Source organism: Aethina tumida, chromosome 4 (assembly GCF_024364675.1).
Source record: "Aethina tumida isolate Nest 87 chromosome 4, icAetTumi1.1, whole genome shotgun sequence".
Taxonomy (NCBI): Eukaryota; Metazoa; Arthropoda; class Insecta; order Coleoptera; family Nitidulidae; genus Aethina; species Aethina tumida.
This window is the reverse complement of record NC_065438.1, coordinates 16,987,257-17,012,265: the sequence shown is the minus strand read 5'-3', so window position 1 is coordinate 17,012,265 and position 25,009 is coordinate 16,987,257. Positions and strand designations below refer to the sequence as shown.

At 32.9% G+C, this 25,009-nt stretch overlaps 1 protein-coding gene across 1 annotated transcript in view; it reads left to right on the top strand.

Annotated features, from left to right (window-relative positions):
- The window catches only part of LOC109600275 (uncharacterized), a 34,033-nt gene that overhangs the window by 1,743 nt on the left and 7,281 nt on the right, over window positions 1-25,009 (top strand). Inside the window, exons 2-5 of the mRNA XM_020016407.2 lie at window positions 16,678-19,794; window positions 19,851-19,988; window positions 24,147-24,348; window positions 24,524-24,739. Coding sequence (XP_019871966.1) covers window positions 16,678-19,794; window positions 19,851-19,988; window positions 24,147-24,348; window positions 24,524-24,739 — 3,673 coding nt within the window. The remainder of the gene's footprint in view (window positions 1-16,677; window positions 19,795-19,850; window positions 19,989-24,146; window positions 24,349-24,523; window positions 24,740-25,009) is intronic.

The following is a 25,009-nucleotide window of genomic DNA, read 5'->3' as shown; positions in this document are numbered from 1 at the left end:
AATCTTCTTATCTATTTGATATGAGGTTTTCTTCTTTTCTCTCTTTTTTCCCATATCTCCTTTCATCTAATCTTTCTTCTTAACTCTCCATTTCGTTTTCTTCTTTTGTCATTTACTTTCCAATTAATCTTCTCAAATATTTGATTTTTTTTTCGTTCTTCTCTCTTTCTTCCCACATTTGTTTTCTTTCTCCTTTCCCCTTCTTCATTTCGTTTTCTTCTTTTTGTCATTTACTTTACTATCTACATCCGCACCAAATATTTTCGCCATTTTTATCAATCTAATCCTCAATTCACAATTTCCCTTCGTGATCTTTGCATAATTTTATTTCTTCTTATTCCATGTCTTCATTGACCTCCCTTTTACCTCTATTTATTTCTAGTTTTTTCTTCTTTTTTCACTTGTCTCCTCCACTTCTCCATCTCTTGTCTCTAGTTTCTTTTTGTCATTTTATTTGAACAATCCAATGAATAATCCAATCAATCTTTTCAAATACTCTTCATTTCATAACAATCTTTCTATTATATTTTTATAATTTCTTTTCATCACATTCCATGTCTTCTCTGATCTCCTTATTACCTGTATTTACTTCTAGTCTTTTTCCTTCTTTTTTCACTTGTCTGCTTTACTTCTCCATCTCTTGTCTTCTTTTGTCTTTTTATTTGAACAATCCAATAAATAATCCAATTACTCATCTCAAATATTTGATGTGTTTTTCATTTTTCTTTCTTCCCACATCTGTCTTCTTTTAATCTTTTTTTTACCTCTTCGTTTTGTTTTCTTCTTTTCGTCATTTACTATCTACAGCCACAACAAATATTTTTGCCATTTTCATCAGTCTAATGAACAATCTATCAATTCTCTTCAGTTCATAACTGTTATATTTTCTTTCGTCATCTTTGCATAATTTCATTTCTTCTCATTTCATGTCTTCCCTCCTTTTTACTTTTATTTACTTCTAGTCTTTTCTTCTTTTCTCACTTGTCTCCTCTACTTTTCCATCTCTTATCTCTACCCTTTTTTTATCATTCCAATTAATCTTCTCATTTTTTTGATATGTTTTTTTTTTCTTATGTCTTACTTCCCACTTCAATTTTAAACTAACCTTTTATAACTTGTCTTCATTTCTTTTCTTTCTTTGTGACATTTTCTTTGTACTGCCAAAGCCCCACCAAAAGATTACTGCCATTCGTAATTCGTACTTTTCTGTTATATTTTCCACCGTTATCTTCGAATTCTTTCTCTTCTTCTCTCTCTATGTCTTTCTTCTTCTTTATTTTTTTCTACTCCATTTTTTTATTGTTTTCACTAATTAATTTTTGTGAAAACCTCTTAAAATAAAATGTTTAAATTTAATTTCTTGTTCTGTAAGATATTTTTATTTACATAAATAATTATATTACTTAATTATTTTTTAACAAATTAAAAAATATTGAAACAATCCTAGAAAGTATAATTTCATAACCTCAATTATTATCTGCGATTACACATTTATTGTTCATCTGTTTTTTCACAAAGAATAAAGACTACATTCATAAAATAAATATATTTAACTAACAGTAGTTAGGTTAATAATAATAAAACCTGATACATTGTTCTATCACGAAAAGACGTTTAATATTATAATGCAATTATTATATAAACTTTCAATTCCTGGTTTCTAACATTTAAGCGACGTTTTGAAGATTATTGTTCCACCACATAATAACGCATGTAACATTTCTTTCATAATTTTCCCCTTGGGTTAATCACCATTTGAATGGTTAAACACATTTTCGATTTAAATAAATAATTGCCTTAGCCAAAAACCAAATTACAATCCGGACAAAAGCTTCTTCACACCTCTTGTTTGAATGAATGAAACAAAGTGAAGAAGTGAAGGCTAATCACACATCTTCCACGACGATTTACGGACCACAAAAGATCTTCGGAACGGCACCCACATGTTTATTATACCAAACACAACCTGCGAAACAATGGCGGTGCGAATTAGATATACTTTCGTTGCGGGCACGAAACTTTCGTTTTGCTCAGATTGGCGAACTTCGGTAACATATGGCGTGATTGAAGAAGAAGATCATCGGCATCAACGCCAAACCATTCATATGAACACGGACACGGACATTTTTTGTTTCTTGTCACACTAACGCACTTTATTATTAAATTCATCGACGTTAGATTTCGATCGTTAAAGTTTTTATAATGTAAAAGTGTTGTAAAAACGTTCCATTAGTCATATAGCTTTCTCACCGCGGAAAGTATGAAGATGTACGTTAATAAACTGTAAAACCGATGTACCATTTTATAAATGGATGGAAATCTGTTGTATTACAGGACGGTAATTAGTGTATCGGATCAGATATTGCGAAAGAAAGTGAGGTTTTCCATCGTTCAGCCTCTTTTGTGTTGTGTCTCGTGCTCCGCGGAAGTTGTCGGCGATCTGCCAAACAAAACGTGTCAACGCACACAACTTTCTTTGGTTATTTTTTTTTGAGTTATTTAACGATGATAATGCAATTCGTTGCCAATCTTGGCACAACAATTACTTCACATTCCATTAGCCAGACCGATGATTTGCATAAAGGTGACGCAAAATTTAGCAAATTGCGAATTTCTTCAATAAAGAATTATTAATCAGTTTCGCATTCAATCGAAAGAAACAGTGAGAAAAACGGCGGCGAATGAAGTTTTATCTGCGATGCACGTTTTTTGCTCAACTGGGTTAACGCGGTATATGTTAATAAATAAATAAACGCACCGCAAAACGCCTTTACCTAAATAAAAGTTTTGAATATTCATGCTTTTGATTTTTTTGATTGTATTCAACGCTGCAAGGTCTAAATGTATAATTACAATGAGAATTATATGTATCACTGAATCTGGGCATCATTTATATGTCAATTATGAAATTAATTAGAGCATACACGGAATTGGAGCCGGAGATTTATTTGGTTTAATGTATTAAAGTGTTTAAATTGTTTGGGGTCATTGTTTTGGGGTATTAAATTAATTATTTATTTTTATTTTAGATTATGTTTGTTTATATTTTCATATTTTCTATCATTTCTTCATTTCTCTATTTTACTTCTTCATTTGTGGCTCTTATTTAAGTTCTTCTATTTTTACTTTTCTTGTTTTTTCTCAATTTTGTCATTTTCTTTGTAACATCTATATCTACAAACTTTAATATGCTATCTTCATTCTTGTTTATTTTCTTCATTTTTGTGTTTTGCATCTTCATTGAACTATTTAAAAAACTTGTTCTCTTATTTAATTTCTTCTTCTCGTTTTACTATTCTTTTCTTTTCTCAATTTTGCCACTTTCTTTGTACCATCCATGTCTACAAACATCTATTTGTATCTTCATTCCATTCGTATCCGTATCATGTGTTTTTTCTCCACTCTTCTTTTATCTTTACTGCTGTTATATCTTCACACCATTTCTTATATTCTTTATCTTATTTTCTTTGTAGTACCTAAATTCATAATTTAAATTCTCTTCAATTCACGTGGCTCAATATATTTCTCTTACAATTCTTCTCCCATCTCCTTCCTGCATGTATATTCTTCTAGGCCTTTTTACTAATTCTGTTCATCTTCACTTCTTGTCCAATTTTGACAATTTTATTTGAATTAAACATCTATGGTATTTTACTGCATTATATTCTTCCATTCTGTACGTAAAAGAAGAAAAGAATCGGTTTCTTCTTCTATTTCATTCATAATTTTCTTTTCCATTTCTTCTCATCTTCTCTATTATTTTCTCCCAATAATCCTTTTGTCATTTTCTTTGTACCATCCACATTTTCACCAGTTTTGTTGTAGTTTTTTTACCAATCTGGGATAAATTAGTAATTGAAATCAATGAGCACAATTATTTTTCATATATATTTTCTTCTATTATCTACGTATCCTTTTTTTCTTCTCTTCTCGCGTCTTCACTCATCCTCTATACTTGTTATCTTCACATTTTGTCCATTATTGGCAATTTTTTTTTATTTATCTTGTCACCTCTTGTCTCTTCTCCATTTCCTCCTAATTATCTTTACTTTTAACCTCTTCTCTTATTTTATTTGTCATTTTCTTTGTATCATCCACATTTTCACCAGAATTGTTGTAGTTTTTTACCAATATGGAATAAATTTTTAATAGAAGTCACTGAGCACGATTATTTTTCACATATACTTTCTTCTATTATCTTCGTATCACTTTTTTTTCTCTTCTCGTGTCTTCACTCATTCTCTATACTTCTTACCTTCACATCTTGTCCACTATTGGCAATTTTCTTTTAATTATCTAGTCACATCTTGTCTCTTATCCATTTCCTCTTAATTATCTTTTCTTTTAGCCCCTTCTTTTATTTTATTTATCATTTCTGTTGTATCATCCACATTTTCACCAGTATTGTTGTAGTTTTTTACCAATATGGAATAAATTTTTAATAGAAGTCAATGAGCACGATTATTTTTCACATATACTTTCTTCTATTATCTTCGTATCCCGTTTTCTTCTCTTCTCGTATCTTCACTCATTCTCTATACTTCTTACCTTCACATCTTGTCCACTATTGGCAATTTTCTTTTAATTATCTAGTCACATCTTGTCTCTTATCCATTTCCTCTTAATTATCTTTTCTTTTAACCTCTTCTTTTATTTTATTTATCATTTTCGTTGTATCATCCACATTATCACCAGTATGTTGTAGTTTTTTACCAATATGGAATAAATTTTTAATAGAAGTCATTGAGCACGACTATTTTTCACATATACTTTCTTCTATTATCTTCGTATCACTTTTTCTTCTCTTCTCGTGTCTTCACTCAATCTCTATACTTATTACCTTCACATCTTGTCCACTATTGGTAATTTTCTTTTAATTATCTAATCAGATCTTGTCTCTTATCCATTTCCTCCTAATTATCTTTTCTTTTAACCTCTTCTTTTATCTTATTAATCATTTTCTTTGTATCATCCACATTTTCACCAGTATTGTTGTAGTTTTTTACCAATTTGGGATAAATTTTTAATTAAATCACTGAGCATGATTATTTTTCAAATATACTTTCTTCTATTATCCTCGTATTTCTTTTTCTTCTCTTCTCCTGTCTTCACTCATCCTCTATAATTCTTATTTTCATATTTTGTCCACTATTGGTAATTTTCTTTTAATTATTTTGTCACATCTTGCCTCTTCTCCACTTCTTCCTAATTATCTTTTCTTTTAATATTTTCTCTTATTTTATTTGTCATTTTCTTAGTAAGATCCACATTTTCACCAAAATATTGTTGTAATTTTTACCAATCTGGGATAAACTCTTAATGCACACAATTATTTTTAATATATATTTTTCCCTATTCCCTTTCGTGTCCCTTTGTTCATTATATCTTCACTCATCCTTTATACTTCTTATCTCTGTTTCTCTCTAATTTTCTTTTCTTTTAACATTTTCTCTCATTTTATCTCCATTTCTTATCTTCTTTTTGTTATTTTCTTTGTGCCATCCACATTTTCATCATTATTTTTCACCATTACTTTCGCATTCTTTATTTTCTTTTCTTCTCCTGTCTTCTCTCATCTCTTTATACCTTTATTTTTTTCTAGTCTTTTTTATTTATCCTCTATGCTGTAATCTTCACTTCTTATCCATTTTTAGAAATCATCTTTGATTTATCTGTTTAATGATCTATGATATTTTTCTTACTATCTTCGTTTCTATTCTATTTATATCTTGACTCCTCTCTTCTTCTCTCATCCAGGCTAATTCCCTTTTCTTCTAATTTTTTTTCTTATTTTCTCTTCATTTTTATCTTCTTTTTGTCATTTTCTTCGCACCATCCAGATTTTCATCAAAATATTGTTGTAATTTGTATCAATCTTTCATAAATTTATAATTGAAATTCTCTTCTTCTTCTTATAATTTCACCCATTATCTTTGTATCCTCTATTTCCTCTTTTCTACTAGTTTATTCTTAAACATCTCTACTTTTCCCTTTTTGGTCATCTTACCTAGTGCGTTTAGGCACAAACCAGCTAAATTACCGGTAACAACAAATGTTCTGGAACATGTCGAAACAGTCCCATGAATTACCCGCAACAACAATAAACGTTGTGCAGTCAGGAAGCGGCGTGTAAATCGAATGTCGAAACCCATTGCACTTTACACTTAAAAATAAACTTACGGCTCCCGAAAAAACCATCATCGACTTTCACACGGCCGGTCATAAAATCTATTGCATTCTTCGGCACTCGCCCAATAAACTTTACGCCGCGGATATTTCGCTATACGGTATGCATATCGGATTCTTATGGTTTACGTAAGTCCCAGCACATTTCACCTGAAACGGGTCGATTGCAATTGCATCTGAAATCCTCAACGCCCCAGAACAACATCCATAAACGTTAGATAACCGCACGAACAATTTGTTCTGACGTTCAAAAGTGTTTTATCAATGAAACATTGCTGTAATTTGTTTGTAAGTGCTTTGTTAGTGGGAAACTTCTAATTCGATAAATGGACATGAAAGTCTATTCTTGATATGTCGAAAGAAAGTTATTATTAATCAGTAATCATTATTATAATATAACCACATAAATCTTTCATCAGAAGTTTCGATTTTTACTAATAAAGCTTAATTATAAACATAAAAGTGACAACAGTTTATTATATTTTGTGATATATGATAAAAATGGTTACATAACTTAACTCATTTTAACTATAGCCTTGTTATTTATAGTTGCAGTCTCAATTTTATTTACTCGAAAACATCATTAGATAATTTGAAATGGAAGATATTAGATAACGTGTGAAATTATATGTAAGATATTTAATTTTTATAAAATAACATATTTCACTTTCTAATCAGTGTAATTATTAAAATTGCCATAAAATCTTCGGGATTTATTTTGTGCTCTTTTCTCTAACAACATTTTTAAACTCATGACGAAACACATTTGCAACAACTAAATATTTACATAAATGCAACAAAAATAATTATCAAAGATAATTTCAAAATAACACCAATAACGATGATGCTTTGACATTTTTCATGGCACCAGAGAAAGGTGGAAAAATAAGTCGAAAGTGAAGGTTCTCGCTAATTAAGTTGATTAATTTCTTTTTTTTGATTGTCACTGTAAATAGATGGATTTGCCTTAGAAACGCTTCTTCATTAAAAAGCGGTACGATAAGACTAAAATGTCGAATTATGGTCGTGTGACGGATGATTAAATTGTACACGGTCGAGAAGATTCGACGTTTATCTCTGTAAATCGATCTGAAGATGCTTCGGTATCTTGACCTAGACATTACCATACTTTCGCTAAAGGTCAAATCACTTCCGAAGGCTCTTGTCTTTGTTGTTGACGGCCTCGAGCAACAAGAGAAATTATTTCTGCGTCTTAATGCCGTTTAATTAGGTTTTCTTTTGCTTTTGTGTCGATTCGATGTACTCGGATGTGTGCTGATGGATTATTGTTGTTTATTTGTTGGGTTACGTTTCGGTTTCCCTTTTCCAGTACCTTTCTTCTGGGAAAGCGGTTTGGCAATGCTTTCCAAGATCGTTTATAATTCATTAACTTCTTCCCTTATCTTCTCAACATTTCTTATCTTCATTTTATCTTTTTTTTTTTGTTCCATCCATGTCTTCATCGAAATGTTGTAATTTTTATCGATTGACTCCATAAAACACAATTATTTTTTTATATTCTCTTCCATTATCTTCATATCACTTATTTTCTTCTCTTTTCGTGTCTTTCCTCATCTCCTTTCTACTTTTATTATCTTCTAGCCTTTTTTCATTTACACTTATTATCTGCATTTCTTGCTCACTTTTGACAATTATCTTTGAATTATCAATTTAATTATTTATGACATTCTTTCTGCTATCTTCTCTTCCATGCTTTATATATCTTGATTCCCTTTTTTTCCCTCTTCTCTCTTTCTGCCCAATTCTCTTTTTTCATAAATTTTTCTCTTATTTTTTCTCCATTTTTTATCTTCATTTTATTATTTTCTTTGAACTACTTATATTTTCACCGAAATGTTGTAATTTTTATCAATTAAAACATTTTTAATTAAAATTCTCTTGAGTCCATAAAACAAAATTATATTTTTTTTATATTTTTTTCCATTATCTTCATATCACTTATTTTCTTCTCTTCTTGTGTCTTCCCTCATCTCCTTTCTACCTTTATTATCTTCTAGCTTTTTTTTCATTTATCATCTATACTTATTATCTTCATTTCTTGACCACTTTTGACAATTTTCCTTGAATTATCAATTTAATTATCTATCATATTCTTTCTGCTATCTTCTTTTCCATTCTGTATATATCTTGACTCCCTTCTTTTTCCCTTTTCTCCCTTTCTTCCCAATTCTTTTTTTCCTAAACATTTCTCTTATTTTTTCTCCATTTCTTATTTTCATTTTATTATTTCCTTTGTACCATCTATATTTTCACCGAAATGTTGTAATTTTTATCAATTAAAACATTTTTAATTAAAACTTTCTTGAGTCCATAAAACAAAATTATATATTTTTTTTATATTTTCTTCCATTATGTTCATATCACTTATTTTCTTCTCTTCTCGTGTCTTCTCTCATCTTCTTTCTACCTTTATTATCTTCTAGCTTTTTTTCATTTATCATCTATACTCATTATCTTCATTTCTTGTCCACTTTTGACAATTTTTTTTGAATTATCAATTTATTTATCTATGATATCTTTTCTGCTATCTTCTCTTCCATTCTGTATATATCTTGATTCCCTTCTTTTTCCCTTTTCTCCCTTTCTCCCCAATTCTTTTTTTCCTAAACTTTTCTCTTATTTTTTCTCCATTTCTTATCTTCATTTTATTATTTTCTTTGTACCATCTATATTTTCACCGAAATGTTGTAATTTTTATCAATTAAATCATTTTTAATTAAAACTTTCTTGAGTCCATAAAACAAAATTATATATTTTTTTATATTTTCTTCCTTATCTTCATATCCCTTATTTTCTTCTCTTCTCGTGTCTTCTCTCATCTCCTTTCTACCTTTATTATCTTCTAGCTTTTTTTTCCATTTATCATCTATACTTATTATCTTCATTTCTTGACCTCTTTTGACAATTTTCTTTGAATTATCAATTTAATTATCTATGATATTCTTTCTGCTATCTTCTCTTCCATTCTGTATATATCTTGACTCCCTTCTTTTTCCATCTTCTCCCTTTCTTCCCAATTCTCTTTTTTCCTAAACTTTTCTCTTATTTTTTTCTCCATTTCTTATCTTCATTTTATTATTTTCTTTGTACTATCCGTATTTTCACCGAAATGTTGTAATTTTTATCAATTAAAACATTTTTAACTAAAGCTCTCTTGAGTCCATAAAACAAAATTATATTTTTTTATATTTTCTTCCATTATGTTCATATCACTTATTTTCTTCTCTTCTCAGGTCTTCCCTCATCTCCTTTCTACCTTTATTATCTTCTAGCCTTTTTTCATTTATCATCTATACTTATTATCTTCATTTCTTGACCACTTTTGACAATTTTCTTTGAATTATCAATTTAATTATCTATGATATTCTTTCTGCTATCTTCTCTTCCATTCTGTATATACCTTGACTCCCTTCTTTTCCCCTCTTTTCCCTTTCTTCCCAATTCACTTTTTTTCTAAACTTTTCTCTTATTTTTTCTCCATTTCTTATCTTCATTTTATTATTTTCTTTGTACCATCCATATTTTCACCGAAATGTTGTATTTTTTATCAACTAAAACATTTTTAATTAAAAGTCCATAAAACACAATTATTATTTTTTATATATATTTTCTTCCATTATCTTCACATCACTTATTTTCTTCTATTCTCGTGTCTTCCCTCATCTCCTTTCTACCTTTATTTTCTTCTAACCTTTTTTACTTCTCCTCCATTCTTTACATCTTCATCTCTGGTTCACTTATGGCAATTTTCTTTGAATTATCTTTTTAACTATCTACCTGTTATCTTCCCTTCTATTGTTCCATCTAAATCATCTCTTATTTCTTCTAATCACTTCCGAAGGCCTAATTGTCTGATTTTTGTTATTGAAAAGTATTCAAACGTGAGTTGATGAATTATTGTAGTTTATTTCTTAGGTTAGATTTCATTTTCCCTTTTCCAAAGCGGCCTTTCTTCTTTAAAAACGATTTAGCAATGCTTCCCAAGATTGTGCACAATTTGTTAACCAATAATTAAAGGTTATGACATGTTTTTTGTGTGAATATTTTAATAACCTGTGATTCTTAAGTAGCCCATTATATAAAATCCATTCACATTTTTAATATTTGAAACTGCATATCTAAATTAGTAAAACTAGTTAGTGGATTAATAGGCTTTAATGAGTGACGTGTTTATTTACGTACAGCATCTTAATGGTTCTTCTTCCGACCAGTTGCGCAACTGGGTGCGTGTAAATCAAACGATTCAAAAAGAAAGCGTTCCCACAATGTTCCAAAATTAAATTATGAAAATTTTACTTTCGGTGAATTATTGGCCCGGCGAATTCCGTTGAACTTGGCATTGCCATTAGCATAAAGTTTCTTCTTGTTATGACACCGAGACGCGACCTCCAGGGAAAGTTTGTATTATTAATAATAAAATTTTGATTAAAGTTCGTCGTGAATTCCACGGACATGTGTAATTAGAAGGTCGGGAGAGATATGAGAGATTAAAATCTTGAAAAATAAACGGTAATTACCTCAACTTAACAATTTCATAGTGAAGTTCCCATAAAAAAGCCTCGATTAATTGTAAATTAAAAATAAAACTGATATCATGTGGCTTACTGAGCCTTGAACGGGCGTCGATTAATGCGGACGGTGTGTGGAGATAATTAGAAATCAAAGGCGGACCGCCTCCACCGCAACACACTTCGCCATTATCTCAAGATAAACAGTCGAAAGTGCGTTTTCACCTCAATAATAGAAATATCAGAACGTCGCCATCGAAGCCGACAACTGTTCCACTGGCTGAGATGAATTTAGATCTTTAGATCTAGTTTGCGAATAACCAAAACTAGGTTGCATCACAAACCGTTCACCATGTATGACCTTTCGAAGAGAAAGACCGGCCCGACGTAATTAATAAGTTCGTTCACCATCCCGGGTCCATCAAAACACAACGTTAATTTCCAATTATCACATTGAGCAATTACTGTGAAACGGTGAATATTTTATTGTGCTTCCACACACACAACAACCACGCGGAATTGCCCAATCGGTACGCAATATTGATTAACCTGCCTCGTGAAAAAGTTTTACCCACTTCTGATTGATTATCGGTAACATATGAACTATTGCCCAACCGAAAAAGGTCCGACATAAACCCCAAACCATCGGTTTGGAAGCAAAAAATGACGAATGGCAAGAGTGAACGTCCAATCATCCTTGTTGCCTCATGCACGTCCCAATTTTGAGTAAACACTACTTAAACGCAATTTATGCGGTATTATTCGCAGATGTAATGACGGTCCATTCTTTGAGAGAGACGAGAACAGAATAATCGAGAAACAAGTCGTCTTGTCGGCAATTTTCCTCGGGCCGTTTTCCTATGCGGTCTGAATTAACGGAGATGAAACGGCCCGAGGCGAAAATTAAGTGAAAGTAAGTAGCCTTTGGTGCGGTGCCATACGAGAAATGATATTCGCCAATCGGATTCTGATGCAGCTGAATTTGTTATTCATTGTTCTGGCTGATTGATTTGCACTCGTTACGAATCAGATGAAGAAGGAAGTGATTAGGCTATGTTCTTAAGATTTGTTTTACAACTGATATACAAGATGACTTATAAATGAGCCAATTTACAAAACACATCAATTATGAGCCATTAAAATGACATGTAACAACGATAAGAAAATTGCAGTAAATTAAAATCATCAACTATGTTTTCAGTTGTATTGCCATACCAGGAATGACCTTCACAATCGGAATCTGATGCAGTTAGACTGTTTTTGCTGATATATTCAGAGGAGGGTATGGTTTTCAAGTTAGATACAAGAGGAAGTAATTAAATCAGCCTCTCATTAGTTCAATCTTAAGATCTGATTTAAAAATTATTTAATCAATGTTTATAGTTGTATTACCGTACAACAAATGACCTTCACAATCAGATTCTTATGTAACTAAATCTCTTCTTCATTTTTTGAAGAAAGAAGCCATTAAATATTAAGTCTTGATATATAAGTAATTTATAAGCTGAAATGTGAAGGTGTCAATTTATGAAATACATCAATTATGAGCCAAAAAAATGACTTGTAATGACATAAAGAATATTCCGGTAAATTACAATCATCAGCAATATTTTTAGTTGTATTGCCATACAAGAATGACCTTCATAATCAGCTTCTGATGCAGCTAAATCTGTTCTTCATTTTTTTGTTGATATATTTTAAACAGTTCATTCTTTTCCAGTCAAAAGAAAAAAGAAATTCATCAATTATGGATCATAAAAATGGCATATAGTAACGACAAGAAAATTCCTGCAAATTCCAATCATCAGCTATGTTTTTAGTTGTCTTGCCATACGAGAATGACCTTCATAATCAGCTTCTGATGTAGCTAAATCTGTTCTTCATATTTTGATTGATTTATTTTGAAGAGTTCACTCTTTTCAAGTCATATGTAGAAAGATGCGATTAAATATTAAGGCCTGATTTGTAATTGATTTATAAGATGAAATATGAAGAAGGCAATTTAAGAAACTCATCAATTATAGATCATAAAAATGACATATAGTAACGACAATACGAGAATGACCTTCATAATCAGCTTCTGATGTAGCTAAATCTGTTCTTCATATTTTGGTTGATTTATTTTGAAGAGTTCACTCTTTTCAAGTCATATGAAGAAAGATGCGATTAAATATTAAGGCCTGATTTGTAATTGATTTATAAGATGAAATATGAAGAAGGTTATTTAAGAAACTCATCAATTATAGATCATAAAAATGACATATAGTAACGACAAGAAAATTCCAGTAAATTACAATAATCATATATGTTTTTAGTTGTATTGCCAAATAAGAATGACCTTCATAATCAGCTTCTGATGCAGCTAAATCTGTTCTTCAATTTTTGGTTGATTTATTTTAAAGAGTTCACTCTTTTCAAGTCATATGAAGAAAGATGCGATTAAATATTAAGGTCTGATTTGTAATTGATTTATAAGATGAAATATGAAGAAGGCAATTTAAGAAACTCATCAATTATTGATTATAAAAATGACATATAGTAACGACAATACGAGAATGACCTTCATAATCAGCTTCTGATGTAGCTAAATCTGTTCTTCATATTTTGGTTGATTTATTTTGAAGAGTTCACTCTTTTCAAGTCATATGAAGAAAGATGCGATTAAATATTAAGGCCTGATTTGTAATTGATTTATAAGATGAAATATGAAGAAGGCTATTTAAGAAACTCATCAATTATGGATCATAAAAATGACATATAGTAACGACAAGAAAATTCCAGTAAATTACAATAATCATATATGTTTTTAGTTGTATTGCCAAATAAGAATGACCTTCATAATCAGCTTCTGATGCAGCTAAATCTGTTCTTCAATTTTTGGTTGATTTATTTTAAAGAGTTCACTCTTTTCAAGTCATATGAAGAAAGATGCGATTAAATATTAAGGCCTGATTTGTAATTGATTTATAAGATGAAATATGAAGAAGGCTATTTAAGAAACTCATCAATTATGGATCATAAAAATGACATATATTAACGACAAGAAAATTCTAGTAAATTACAATAATCAGATATGTTTTTAGTTGTATTGCCAAATGAGAATGACCTTCATAATTAGCTTCTGATGTAGCTAAATCTGTTCTTCATATTTTGGTTGATTTATTTTGAAGAGTTCACTCTTTTCAAGTCATATGAAGAAAGATGCGATTAAATATTAAGGCCTGATTTGTAATTGATTTATAAGATGAAATATGAAGAAGGTTATTTAAGAAACTCATCAATTATAGATCATAAAAATGACATATAGTAACGACAAGAAAATTCCAGTAAATTACAATAATCATATATGTTTTTAGTTGTATTGCCAAATAAGAATGACCTTCATAATCAGCTTCTGATGCAGCTAAATCTGTTCTTCAATTTTTGGTTGATTTATTTTAAAGAGTTCACTCTTTTCAAGTCATATGAAGAAAGATGCGATTAAATATTAAGGCCTGATTTGTAATTGATTTATAAGATGAAATATGAAGAAGGCTATTTAAGAAACTCATCAATTATGGATCATAAAAATGACATATATTAACGACAAGAAAATTCTAGTAAATTACAATAATCAGATATGTTTTTAGTTGTATTGCCAAATGAGAATGACCTTCATAATTAGCTTCTGATGTAGCTAAATCTGTTCTTCATATTTTGGTTGATTATTTTGAAGATATCACTCTTTTCAAGTCATATGAAGAAAGATGGGATTAAATATTAAGGCCTGATTTGTAATTGATTTATAAGATGAAATATGAAGAAGGCTATTTAAGAAACTCATCAATTATAGATCATAAAAATGACATATAGTAACGACAAGAAAATTCCAGTAAATTACAATAATCATATATGTTTTTAGTTGTATTGCCAAATAAGAATGACCTTCATAATCAGCTTCTGATGCAGCTAAATCTGTTCTTCAATTTTTGGTTGATTTATTTTAAAGAGTTCACTCTTTTCAAGTCATATGAAGAAAGATGCGATTAAATATTAAGGCCTGATTTGTAATTGATTTATAAGATGAAATATGAAGAAGGCTATTTAAGAAACTCATCAATTATAGATCATAAAAATGACATATAGTAACGACAAGAAAATTCCAGTAAATTACAATCATCAGATATGTTTTTAGTTGTATTGCCAAATGAGAATGACCTTCATAATCAGCTTCTGATGCAGCTAAATCTGTTCTACAGTTTTTGGTTGATTTATTTTAAAGAGTTCACTCTTTTCAAGTCAGATGAAGGAAGAAGCGATTAAATATTAAGGCCTGATTTGTAAGTGATTTATAAGATAAAATATGAAGATATAAATTACAATCAACTGTTTTTAATGTTTGGCCATACGAGAATGATCGTTTTTCATTCTTTGCCTGATTTATTAAGAAGAATTCACTCTTTTCAAGTCAGATGAAGAAAGAAGCGATTAAATCTTAAAACTTGGCTTGCAAGTGATCTACAAGATTATAAATGAACCAATTTATGAAACATGTCAATTATATACCATAAAATTGACATGAAATAACGATAAAAAATGCACTAAATTACCATCATCAACTATGTCTTAGTTGCATTGCAATAGATAATTAAACGGAACGAAGGACTAACACAGATGACTCAGTATGCCATTCTCCAAATTTGCCTGTTTTTATGTGCTAAACTAGAACAAACGTCGAAGCAATGATTTAACTACCATATTAATTAAAAATATAAAAAGATGAAGTGAAGGCGGTTTATTTTCCCATAAAAATAATTAGACTATTAATTGCACTTGCCAATATTTCATCACTGAAAATCTAATTCAATTATTTTAATATTCCAACAATTAACTACAGAATTGTGCAACAAATTATGCAAACTGATTGTGATACTCCAATTGAATATTTTAATGGGTCAAGTAAGGTTGTTACTTGAAAATAATTGTGGCCTTTTTGGCAATAAATCCAAACTCAACACTTGTATCACAATTGGATGATCGATTGTAAAATTGGAACGGTCATGACTCCATTAAGAGATTAAAACGATTCAAAGGAACTGAATAAACTGCAATCATTTAAAATTCCCACAGCAACAATGCTCCGGTCATTTTTCTTGCAATATTCTTAAAAAACAACGAAATAGAAAATGATGGAGTGTTACGTAAATTACAGCGCTTCAGTGGTTTCGAGTTATGATTTCTGACGGGTCTGATTGACTTAAATCATTATCATTAAATAAATTCCATGTTATTAATTGCAAATAAACGAAAACTAGATGAGAAATTAATTCAGCGAGTGCGTGTGCTGTTTTTTTATAAATTATTTCGTTGTGCATCTACGAAAAACTACAACGAAATAAACGTCTAAAACAATTACTTGACAATTAAACGTTACGTCATTTAATTTGACGTGGTGATGGGAACGTACGAAACGTACGTGGTATTTTGATATATTGTCTTCCATGGGAAATCGTTGCGACGAACAAAAAGGGAAATTTACGCAGACATCCGGACGTTGTTGACTCCAACAATAGAAAGTTATCAGGAAAAACGATCAGGTTCATCATAAATGGTGTAATCGAAAATATCTCGCCAGTTTATCATGTTCGCCATTCAGACTGTTTGCTTGGCTTTATGTCTGGGTCGTGACACCACAGGAACGTTGCAATTTCATTATGACCCGTTAGAAATGGCTCCGGTTTCTTAAGAGCCAGACAAAGATGAAGTGTGTCACTCTCCAAAACCAATAAATTGGGAAATATTTGAATGGACTTGGTGCTAATATAGATCATTACATTTAATAGAAAGGCATCGTGACTTAAATTATCCTGAATGATTAAACTCAATTGACCAATGCAAACCATGTACCCAATCATGTTATTAATAATTTATTGTGACATAAAAACAAAACCACTCATCTCTCTATTTACAATTACTGTTACAGCAATTCCCAAGCGTCGAGCAAAGGAACCAACTATCACTGCAACAGCAAGGTCATATACTGAGCGACGTCCAACAACATCAGCACCGGTTCAATTTGAATCCAAACCATCAACAGATCACACCACAACAGTTCTCAAGGCATCAGCAGATTGTTCAGCAGAGTGGACTCTTCAATCAACCACCCAATAATGCTTTGCCCCCACAACAGTTCTTAAGTCAGCAACAACAGCAACAGCAGCAGTTCCAACCCAACCAAATTGTGAGCCAACAACCTGTCCTGACACCACAGACAAACCAACAAGCCAATCAACAAGTTTTATTGAGCCAACAACCAAACACTTTATCCAACCAACAGTTGATCAATCAGCAACAACCTCACTCGAATACAATTCAACAACAATTACTGACTCAAAGCCAGATTCAGCAACAACAAAACCTACTAACGAATCAGCAACTGATCCAGAATCAAAGAATCATTCAAAACCAACAAGAATTGATTCAACAACAAAATCAACAATACTTGAACAACCTTAACAACCCACAATATTTAAATTCTTTGGGAATTGCTGGTCAAAATTTGGCCACCTCTTTGCCCACTCAACAAGGTCCTTTGCCAACACCTCAAATTCAACAATCTTCTATCGTACAACAACCAATCTTGCCAACCATTCAACCCAACAATTTACAACCCACCGTCTTCCCTACACCACAACAACCTTTGCCCAGCATTCAAACATTGCCACAATCCAACATTCAAACCCTCCAACAATCGCTGAACAATTTTCAAAACAATAGGTTAGTTCAGCATCACACCCAAACTGGGTTCACACCAAACTTCGTCGGTCAGCCCATTCAACAAGGTTCCCTGATCAAACCGAGACCAACCAACGACCCCATCCAGGCAATTCAACAACAAATCCAATCTTTGGATCCCGAGAAGAACAAACAGAGGATCAAAGAGCTGCGTGAGAAGCTTGCAATTATCGAAAAGCACAATCAATTTGTCGAGAAGCAATACGAGAAAGCTTTGAAGAAGGCACAGCAAGATCACGAGGAATTCGTTGAGGAGCAAAAGGAACAGAAGAAGAAGTTGTATCAAAAATTGTACAAGGCTCCTGGCTCCTTTGATTTGAACAGGTATTCCCAGTCGATTCCTAGGTATATTTATCCTGAGGAAGCCCCACTTTTCAAACAAGCTTTGGAAAAATACTATCAGGAACATCCAACTACTACGACCACCACGACTACCACTACTACTACGACCCCTAAACCTACCACCACTAAACGTACGGCTAAGAAATTGTCGAAACCTGGCTTCTTGCCCACGGTTATTCCCCAGACGGCGTCCAAAGTTAAAGCAATTCAGTCTTTGGAGGACCTGGATGAGTTAAGGAAACAGTACAAGTCCCAACAAATTCAAAAGGATGATCTGCTGGCGCAACTGAGGTTGGCTATTGGTAACACACCTGAAGGAAAGGAAACTAAGAACGTGTCCTCCAGGGAAATCTCCTTATCCAATGGTAAGAAGGTACAACTCATCGAAGCTTCCGATCCCAATTTTGTTCCGAAGGGGAAACTAGAAGAGATTACCTTGCCGAATGGCGAAAAAGTTCAAGTGATACGTGCTAATCCTGATGACATACCAGCTCCATCTCCTGCTTCTTTGAAACCGGACGAGATTACTTTGCCCACGGGACAGAAAATCCAAGTAATCAAGACTACCGATCCGAAATTGATTCCGGGTGCTGGTGACTTAAAACCTGAAGAAATTACCTTGCCTAACGGACAAAAAGTTCAAGTTATTAAAACTACTGATCCTAATTTAATCGCCAGTGCTTCGTCTGCAGCTGTAGCCACCACTCCAGCTTCCGCCGTTAAAACCCAAGAGATTACTTTGCCCAACGGTCAAAAGGTCGAAGTTATCAGAACCACCGATCCCAAGCTGGTACCCGGAGCAACACCCCTGGAACCCGGAAGTGATTTAGAGAAGCTTGTGCTGTCACGTACAACCACCCTTAAACCACCTAAAGCTGTTTTGGACGAACTGACCAAAAATGTTGCTCCTGGATCCAACTTTGAGTTGCTCAAAACCGGTGCCAGTGGAGGTTTGGAACAGCTGGCCAGTGCCTCCAATCTGCCCGACAAGAAGAAAGTGACCTTTGTGCTTTTAGAGGAACAAAGCGATGGTACTCTAAAGGTACAAGGTGTTAAAGGCAACGGCAAGGGTAAGCCCGAGGTGGACGTCGATTCGATTTTGAAGAAGATCAAAAACGGCGAAATCAAACTGCCAAACCTCAAACCCAACATCACCGAGGAACAAGACGCCAGAAGCACGGAAAAGAACGAGAACTTGCATGCTGTTACTGTCACTCCAAACTCAATTGCGAGTGAGGAGGTTCCGATTTTGAAGACGAATATTGGTACTCAATTCATTGCCACGTCCACGCCAATTTCTACTTTGTATACGAAAGTTTTCTCTAGTACCAGAAAACCGTCGTTCTACTCTTTGGATGATGGTGATAAAAAGGTGAAGAACCACGGTACTTCGACCACTAGTAAATTCATTTCTTCGACTCCAAGCTCGACGATTTACACCAAGGCCTATTCTGCGTCCATTAAATCCACGACGCCCAGGTCGATTTCTTCAAGCACTTACAAGGTGGATACCAACAGGCAGCCCCACATTCTCAACAAGGGTGCTTCGACAAACGACCTAATTCGCCAGGCCTCCACCGTCTCCAACTTGAACCAGAACTCCATCATCAACACTTTCAGTGCCCCAACTACTTACTTCAGCCAACCCACCACCAGCAGTCTGCCTTCTTCGGTAACCCTCCAACATAGTGTATCACCAACAGTGCCCACCTACCCGGAGGAGTTCCCCGACCCAACCCCCGAATACAACAAGACCATGCTGCCCGACGTGCTGAAGAAAAACGGACTGTTCGCCATGGCCAAGTTCCTGAAACAATCCGGTCTGGACACCATTTTGAACGAGACCGGCCCCTACACAGTATTCGCGCCCACCGACAAGGCGTTCAGGACGTTGCTGGTGCAACTCGGAGGACCCGAGAAGGCCGACGAGAAGTTCAAGGAGAACCCCCGACTGCTCAGCGGGGTAACTACAACTTCCGATCATTTAAAGCATGTTATTAACGGTGTGTGCTTTTGTAGCTTTTGCTGCACCACGTCATCCCCGGGGCCTTCTCCCTGGACGCCCTGCAGGACGAGATGACCGGCGTGTCGTTGGCAGGAACCCAACTCAGAGTGAACCAGTACAACATGCACGACGTCGAATGGAACGACGTAAAGGTAAATCGTTGAATTTGTTTTGACGTGATGTTTTTTAATTAAGCAAATTGCACTCCACATCGTGGGCATTTGTTAACTGGATGGCGTGTAACAATTACGATTTCACTCTTTTTTTTTTTTGTTTCAAAAGTAAACATCTCATGATTAATTAATATAACACAGTTATAATTGAAGGAAGTGCTATTATGTGCTATTTTCGTATCTTATTAATGTTTATTTATGTATACAGTTTATATAAGTTAATTTTGTGCACATCTATTATGAGAGGCTTTTGTTGCTGGTTAATTAGTAGGTCTTACTTTAACTAGTATCGAGTTACAAAACCTCAGCTGGATCCTGAGTGGATAATAAAATAAAAGTAATATTTAAATTATCTTGTTAAATATTTCCAATTACTTTGGATAATTAGGAGAGTTGCCAAACAGCAGTATTGTTTTGGATATTGTGTCAAGGAAGTTCGTGATAATTTGCGTTAGCCTGTTCAAATTAATTGCCTCGATACGATCAGGAACTTCTGGAAATTGTTTAGAATACTAATTTTTGCCATTAGCTAAATGCAAATACTATAAATAACACAAAGTGTAGAGCCTATAAATAATACGATTTTAATTGCACTATTTATCTGATGTTCAAACTGCAGGAAAGGTGAAATGCTCACTGTCTAATTGGTTAAACATTACACGCCTTCATGTTAACAAATAATAACTCGAGCAAGTTTTAATTTATCCAATTAAATCAGTTACATAGCTTAACACAGTCATTTATCACTTTGCTACAAATACCTGCTATTAAATCTGATACCAGTTATTATAAACCCATTGACAAACTTCCTAAGGTAGACTGTGACATATTAAATTTCGTGGAAGCTCATATGTCATTAATTAAAACGTGTCATTCAATAACCAGAGAAAATAAATTAATTATGGCAAGGCATTAAACCATGAAAGGATCCGTGTAGAATGTCGATGACACTCCCTATGTGAAACTCAGGCAACAATTCAATTTTCTATTATTAATTAAACACAATGTATAACATGTTGAATAAGCATTTCCATAGAGCCATTTGAATTTGTCTGGTCCCCGCATTACGTTGTATAAATTAACTGGAGCGTACCAGAAAAGATCGTTCTAATCTCGTTCGTCGAGACAGATGGATTTTTTTCACTTTCACAGTGCCGTTCAATTTCACGGTCAAAAATTGACGAATTATTTATTAGACGGGATCCTTTATGCAAACTGTCACAAACAACCAATTAATTTTCGTTGTTGTAAAAGGTTTAATTGGCGAAATTTCTGAATCTGGTTCAATGTAGTTTTAAAATAGATTAACTGTTTGTGGTGGATTTAATTTCTTTTTTGATGGTAAATTATTTGCATAATTATGTGGCAGATGTAACATTTAGAAGAGTTTTAGGAAGTATTAAGTACCGGAAGAAGCAATTTACACTTTTTCTCCCAAATAACTTTTATTTAACAAAAAAACTATCATTATAATCCATAATAATTTTTCTCGAGATATTCTTTTTTTGTATTCTTGGAACAATTCTTCGTAAGTAATCAATATCTAAAATTCCACCCACAACCATATCATATAGTCATCAAAATCTTTCTTGTGTTAAGATTTTTTTTAAGTACTGTTTCATCAAGTTTACTAGCTTGTTAAAAAAATGGGCGATGACTAAAATAAATAATAATCACATTAATAAATATCAAGATTATGAGATGGATGAGGTAGTACCTTCCATTTAATATTCTGAAGCTTAATTTGTTTCTTTAATATGACATATTATCTTGCCTTGTCATAATGAAGAAGGATATCTTTCTTATAGAGTAAAGAAGTCTATGACTGAGTAAATTTTTACTGAAATTTGGTCTCTTTGTAGATAATCAATTCTAAAATTTCACCCACAACCTACAATACAGCCCTCAAAATCTTCCTTGTATTAATATTTCTTTTAAGAACTGTTCAACCAGGTTTACCAGCGTCTTAAAAATTGGATAATGACAAAAATAAATAATAATCACATAAATAAATATCTAGATTATGAAGTGGATGAGGTAGAACCTTTCATTTAACACTGTGAAGCTTCCTCTGATTCTGTAATATGACATGTTATCTTGCGTTGCCATAATGAGGAAGAACGCCTTTTCTATTGAATAAATAAGTCTGTGACTGAGTAAATTTTTCATGAAATTTGGTCTCTTAATAGGTAACCAATATCTAAAATTCCACCCGCAATCTACTTCACATCCATCAAAATCTTCCTTGGGTTAAGATTTCTTTTAAGAACTGGTCCATCAGGTTTACCAGCTTCTTAAAAATTGGACAATGACAAAAATAAATAATAGTTACATAAATAAATATCTAGATTATGAAGTGGATGAGGTAGAACTTCCCATTTAACACTGTGAAGCTTCCTTTGATTCTCTAATATGACATGTTATCTTGCGTTGTCATAATGAAGAAGAACGCCTTTTTTATTGAGTAAAGAAGTCTGTGACTGAGTAAATTTTTCAGAAAATTTGGTCTCTTGATAGGTAATCAATATCTAAAATTCCACCCACAATCTACTATACAGCCATCAAAATCTTCCTTCTGTTAAAATTTCTTTTAAGAACTGTTCCACCAGGTTTACCAGCTTCTTAAAAATTGGACTGTGACAAATATAAATAATAGTTACATAAATAAATATCTAGATTATGAAGTGGATGAGGTAGAACTTCCCATTTAACACTGTGAAGCTTCCTTTGATTCTCTAATATGACATGTTATCTTGCGTTGTCATAATGAAGAAGAACGCCTTTTTATTGAGTAAAGAAGTCTGTGACTGAGTAAATTTTTCAGAAAATTTGGTCTCTTGATAGGTAATCAATATCTAAAATTCCACCCACAATCTACTATACAGCCATCAAAATCTTCCTTCTGTTAAAATTTCTTTTAAGAACTGTTCCACCAGGTTTACCAGCTTCTTAAAAATTGGACTGTGACAAATATAAATAATAGTTACATAAATAAATATCTAGATTATGAAGTGGATGAGGTAGAACTTCCCATTTAACACTGTGAAGCTTCCTTTGATTCTCTAATATGACATGTTATCTTGCGTTGTCATAATGAAGAAGAACGCCTTTTTTATTGAGTAAAGAAGTCTGTGACTGAGTAAATTTTTCAGAAAATTTGGTCTCTTGATAGGTAATCAATATCTAAAATTCCACCCACAATCTACTATACAGCCATCAAAATCTTCCTTCTGTTAAAATTTCTTTTAAGAACTGTTCTACCAGGTTTACCAGCTTCTTAAAAATTGGACTGTGACAAAAATAAATAATAGTTACATAAATAAATATCTAGAATATGAAGTGGATGAGGTAGAACTTTCCATTTAACACTGTGAAGCTTCCTTTGATTCTCTAATATGACATGTTATCTTGCGTTGTCATAATGAAGAAGAACGCCTTTTTTATTGAGTAAAGAAGTCTGTGACTGAGTAAATTTTTCATGAAATTTGGTCTCTTGATAGGTAATCAATATCTAAAATTGCACCCACAATCTACCATATAGCCATCAAAATCTTCCTTCTGTTAAAATTTCTTTTAAGAACTGTTCCACCAGATTTACCAGCTTCTTAAAAATTGGACCATGACAAAAATAAATAATAGTCACATAAATAAATATCTAGATTATGAAGTGGATGAGGTAGAACCTCCCAATTAACACTGTGAAGCTTCCTTTGCTTCTCTAATATGACATGTTATCTTGCGTTGTCATAATGAAGAAGAACGCCTTTTCTATTGAGTAAAGAAGTCTATGATTGAGTATATTTGTCATGAAATTTGGTTTCTTCGTAAGTAAATAATATCTAAAATTCCACCCATAATCTACCATACAGCTATCAAAATCTTCCTTGGGTTAAGATTTCTTTGAGGAACTGTTTACCAGCTTCTTAAAAATTGGACATTGACAAAAATAAATAATAGTCACATAAATAAATATCTAGATTATGAAGTTGATGAGATAGAACTTCCCATTTTACATTTTGGAGCTTCTCTAAATCTTCATTTAAGTACCGTACCACCGGATTTACCAGCTTCGACCCACAGACAATGTAATACATTAAAACTGACATTCGAAGAATCTAATACGTTCCCTAATTACAGATCACAACCATAAACGGAGCAAAGATACTGGACGAAAAGAAGGACATCGAAATCCCTCAAGGAATAGCCCACGCCGTCGACAGAGTTATGTTCCCACTTCCCGTCGGTGACATCGTCCAAACCCTCCAATCGGACAGAGAGAGAAGATTCACCAACTTCCTGAGAGCGGTGTTCTCTTCGGGACTTGCCGAAACTTTACAAGGTACTCATCCTTTTATATCGCGTACAATCGGCGAATTGCATAAACCTCGCGTGTCCCACAACAGTTTCAACATCACCCGTACACAATTCACACACAACTTATTAAACGATAATTACACCTTGATAATAATTTGATTTACTCCCCATTGAATTCAAATGTGATCTTTTCCACTTAGGCACAAAGACTTTCACGTTGTTCGCGCCTACGGACAAAGCGTTCGCCGCCTTATCTAACGAGGATCTAACGAGGACCGTAACCGACAGGACTTTGGCCAGGGAACTGATCCTCAGGCACTTGACGCAGGGTACTTTGTACACGAACGGCATGAGGTATTATCAAATCAGGGACAGCCTTTTGCCGGACAGGCAAATTACGCTTAGTAAACAATCGGGTGAGTACCGACAATTTATGTAATGGCTTTCACGAAATGTCGGATTGATTTAAACCCAACAACAATGTTCACATGTCCGTTATTAATATGAACGAATCAGCGAATCTGTTCACGTGAAAGTTGAGCATCGGGACAACGATGCTTGTATTGTTAGTCCGGAGTTTTTTTGTCGATCAAGGAAAGAAACGTAATCGTAATCTTTATTTACATTTTCATGGTGATTATATAAACCGCAAAACAATCACTTTGTGTGATTGTTTTTCTTGTACG